General features: G+C 36.7%; 1 protein-coding gene across 1 annotated transcript; it reads right to left on the reverse strand.

Annotated features, from left to right (window-relative positions):
- Positions 1 to 1,201: 1,201 nt before the first annotated feature.
- On the reverse strand, positions 1,202 to 1,608 carry LOC114684553 (40S ribosomal protein S26-like). Its single transcript, XM_028859094.1, has one exon. It carries the CDS (start codon positions 1,585 to 1,587, stop codon positions 1,240 to 1,242), a length of 348 nt encoding a protein of 115 aa, XP_028714927.1. The 5' UTR covers positions 1,588 to 1,608; the 3' UTR covers positions 1,202 to 1,239.
- Between the last annotated feature and the right edge of the window lie 3,042 nt (positions 1,609 to 4,650).

Consider the following 4,650-nt stretch of genomic DNA (forward strand, 5'->3'; position numbering starts at 1 on the left):
GTACCTGCCTTTTTATTTTCTAATGAGAAAAAACAAGAAAGGATGTAGATTTTGGGGAATGGTGAGGTTGGAGAATCTCAGAATTAGGGGAGGGGAACTATAATTAGAATATATTGTATGAAAAAATCTAATTTTAAAAAGCAAAAACAAATAATTTTATTAAGTTATATTAAATTGTTTGTGAAATAAAATTAAAATAATGGCCATGAAATTGATTAACATCTATTTTATTCAGGGAAATTAGAGTACTAAATGCAAACTTGTTATTTTTCATTTATTTGTAGTTTTACTTATAAAATTTTAAATGTTACTTATCAGTTGAGTCCAGGGTCAAACTTACTATGTAGTTCTTAAATTTGAGATCCTCTTTCATCAACTTTTGAAACTGTGAGATTTCACCATTTATTCTTTTTGAGATAATGCCACAACCTACATACATTTGGACTTTTCCTGATTGAGACAATGAGGGAATAAGGAAAGGACAGACACAGAAACAGAAAAGCTGGTATTGGGTGGTCTCTCCATGCAGATGGATAGTCACAAACAACCCAGAAATTCAGTGCATTTATTTTATACCATGGAATGAAGAGTTGGGTTTATAGTACACAGAGGAGAAGGTGAGTTAGTTGATCTTGGTGTGTGTGTGTGTGGGGGGGGTGGTGAAGTTCTCTGAAGAGAAGTTTCAGGTTCCATTCAAGGAGGAAGAAGTCACTGTGGCTGATAGTTCCTGATACACTGATTTAGTTAAAGGTCCATGCTTGGACCGGAAGAAATCTTTGTCATTCCTCTGAGCCTGATGCAAGGAAATCTTTGGTTTCAATTTCCATTGGTCTCAGGCATAGGGGTCCTAGAAATAGCCATAGCCATGCCAATACTACACATTCACTTGGGACTTCATCTGCTCTCTACAAGATTGCAGGGAACATAATGATATTGGTGTTGCAAAACTAAATTTTTCTGTGATGGTTTATTTTTCTGCAACTCTCAAGCTATAATGTGTGTAAAATGGTAACAATGATGACATGAGATATCAATGTTGGGATAGTTCTAATTAAGCATGTGCTAAGGGTTTGGTGTCAATCTGTAACTCAAAAGTAGAAAAAATAGTTCAGAGATAACCGGTTAAAGAGAAAATGAGAAAAAAGATAAAGTAATAGATAATTTTTTTTTTTTTTAAAGTGTAAGTCCCATTTTATTTTTGCAAGGTGTTTTCTCTTCTGTCTTTATGAAGCCATCTCTTTACATGGGCTTTGGTGGAGGTCGTGGTGCAGCACCAACAGGTCTAAATCGTGGTGGGGGTGTCCGGGCCTTGCGGGCTTCACGGGATCGATTCCTGACTACCTTGCTATGAATAGCACAGCTCACGCAGTAATGCAGCTTGACGTAGAGCTTGGGAAGCACATAGGCGTCGAAGACACTGGCTTCGGAAATGTCCCTGACCGCAGCGGCCTCGACGATGTTCCGAATGACGAACTTCTTGATGGCCTTGTCTTTGGGCACGCACCGGGCGCAGTTCGTGCAGCGGATCGGCTGCACGTGGCCGCGGCCCTTCTTGGCCCGGCCGTTGTTTCTCCTTTTTTTGGTCATCTCGGAGCCAAGACCCGAAAGAGGATAATTTTTAATTAATAATCTTGTTCTGATACTTGCCGAATTATGTATTCAATTACCAAATAAAATATTTAAAATAATAAGTAACAATCTGATTTGACAGCTCTGACTTTCCATAAGGATTTTATTTTCACTTGATTCTATTATTTTGTAGTTGAGGATTAGTTTGTCAGTATAGTTAAAAATCTAGTTGAGCAGTTCATTGACATCATTTGAAAATTTAACACTGAATGCTTTATTTTTAATTATCACTTAAAATCAGTAATTCAGAGTATAATTCTCAATGTTTTCTCCATTTCATCAATTGTATATTTCTCAATGAAATGAGATTAAATATGTGTTCTTTTATGCCAGTCTTACAATTACTTAGTGAATTTAAGCATACATTTCATAAAAAAACAAAATCCTAGTTTCTCATTGCTAATCCTGATGCAGAGATATATTCCTAATCTGAAATAATCAAAATACAAACATTTTTATTTAAATGATACATGACTGGATTAATATAATTGTCCAAAAATAGAACATAGGCTTATTTATGGAAGTTACTAAATTTATATTTCACCAATACTTTAGTATGCATAATAGCTATTATAATATGCCCTAAAATTGATAAAGTTGATCAAAAATCATTGTTGTAACAACTTTCTTTTTCTACAATGACTATATCACTGGAAAATTTAATAATGGAGATGTTTAGATGATTGAATTCTTTGTATCAGAATTGGTTTTTAAAACTGTATGCATGTAATAAAATTATAACTTATGTGAAATTATTTTCAGAGAATAATGACTAGTAACTCTACTGTAGTCTATGAGTTATAGAAGCAATAATAGGGAAACATCAACAAAGTCCATTCACGAGATGAAGTTGCATAAGTCCATCTGATTAAATAACATTGGTTGTTAGATTAGGCCTTCAACAAAAATTATACAAGAACTACAGAATCTTGAAACTACAATTCTCAGAAATCCTTTAGAAAATAGATTATATAAGAATGAAGTCTTTATCAACCCACCAGACATTAAAGGCTGCAACTAATGCCCTTCAGAACCTAACTCTAATACCTTGTTTCTGAAGGAATTGAATACTTGCTTGATACAACCTGACGAAAATCAAGTTGGAACTAACCCTGGAAACATCATTGCTACTGGTTAGATTGCAAAGTATTACAAGCTATCTTACGCAAGCTATCAAAGAAGAATTGTGGGTTCCCCTTTTCCTCATAGTCCATTGGCCACATGTCTATTAGGACAAAGTGGCAGAAATGACATCAGAAACCTTGGATGGCCTGTGAACACAGCAGAAATAGCCTTCAGAAGGAGACAGCTTCAGTGAGACAGCTCAACTATATTCCAGAGTACAGGGGATATAAAACATTGGGATGATGGCTGGAGAAAATGCTGATTTGCATTAGGTTGGAATGCTGCTATCATATAGCTGGATTAGTGGCAGCATTGCCCCATGAAAATAGCTAGAGCATGTTACTTAATTACCACAAGGGACAGCAGGGAGGAGAATTTACAGGGAACTGTATAAAGGGTTTATCCTTGAGATAAGTCAGGCATTGGGGCCTAGAGACATCCTCCAGTTAAGGCTAATTAGAATCCAGGAAGCCCCAGCAGGGGTAGGGAAGGGCTTCCTACATATTATGCCGAGCCCAGAGAGAGTTGCTAAGCTATGGTAGAATGCAGCCCCTGTCCAGCAGACCCTCTCAACAAGAAACATAACCATCAATGTTTCCTAGCTATGTATGATACAAGCTACAAACTGGAAAGACACACCCACAGTTACCAAATGGCATGAATTTTATATAAATAACCACCATTTTCTGATAGGATTTAACTGCTTTGTGAGTTGAAATCCATACCTGACTACATTATTAGGCCATGAACGTGTGATTAGGCAGGATATAGATCCTAGGCAAGACTCTCTTACAATTACTCTGATAAATGGACACAAGACTAAATTGATTTCTAATGATTTACTTCCATACCCATAGATTAGTGCAACTCTCAACTGTCATCAGAGAAGCTTTCTTTTATAGTCAATGATGTTTAACATAAAGACCTACATCTGGTCAATATGCAGAAAATAAAAGATTGTATAATGCTCAGACCTAATGTGTGTGTATGTGTGTGTGTGTGTGTGTGTGTGTGTGTGTGTGTGTGTGTGCACGTGGCACAGGTGTGTGAACCATTCCTTCAAAGGCTCAAGTATCATTGCAAAAGGGGGCATGGAATTTAAGAGCCACATGCAGTAGATGCACACAAGCAAACAGGGTGTCCACACATAACAAGGATACAGCACATGTAAACTTATAGCAGTTATAACAGTATGCACAAGACTTACCCAAACTCCACCCAGATCGATACCAAGTATGGATGGGGGAAGTGGGCATCAAGTTCCACCCTAGCTAAGGAACATTTTATAACTGATAAAGATGTGACACATGGTGGTTGACAATGTTCAAATGGAAACTCAAATATCCAAGTATGTATGGTCACCAAAAATTTGGGAGATTTAAAAATACCAAAAAGACACCAATGTAGATGGCTTGGAAATGAAAAGAAAGGGATTTGGAAGGAGTCAGGGAATAGGAAAGAAAGTGGCCAAAATGTACTTTATGAAATTATCAAAGAAATAATAACAAACAGAAAAAAATGTCACAGAGAGAATAAATTTTAAAATGACAGAAGCAGGAATTTGACAACTTTAAATGCAAGTGAAAATATGGAACACAGAGTTCTTGTGGGACAATCTTTTTGTGCACTGTAAAGATGTGTCTCTGCCTAAAGTATCTCTGACTTGTTTGGTAGAGTTGAATGGGCAATAGGTAGGCAGGGTGGGATAGATGTCTCCAATAAAAACAAATATTCCTGGTGATCCAGTTTCTCAGAATGCCTCTGCTGTGGTTTCCTCAAAAATATATACCCAGACCAACTTTAAAGCTACTAGTTGAGATGGTCCAGTGTAACAGAGTACTCCTGCCAGAACTTCAGTTAAGTCCTTCACTTTCCTGTTACACCAAGTCTTGATAA

The sequence above is a fragment of the Peromyscus leucopus genome, chromosome 9 (genome assembly GCF_004664715.2).
Source record: "Peromyscus leucopus breed LL Stock chromosome 9, UCI_PerLeu_2.1, whole genome shotgun sequence".
In the NCBI taxonomy this organism is placed as follows: Eukaryota; Metazoa; Chordata; class Mammalia; order Rodentia; family Cricetidae; genus Peromyscus; species Peromyscus leucopus.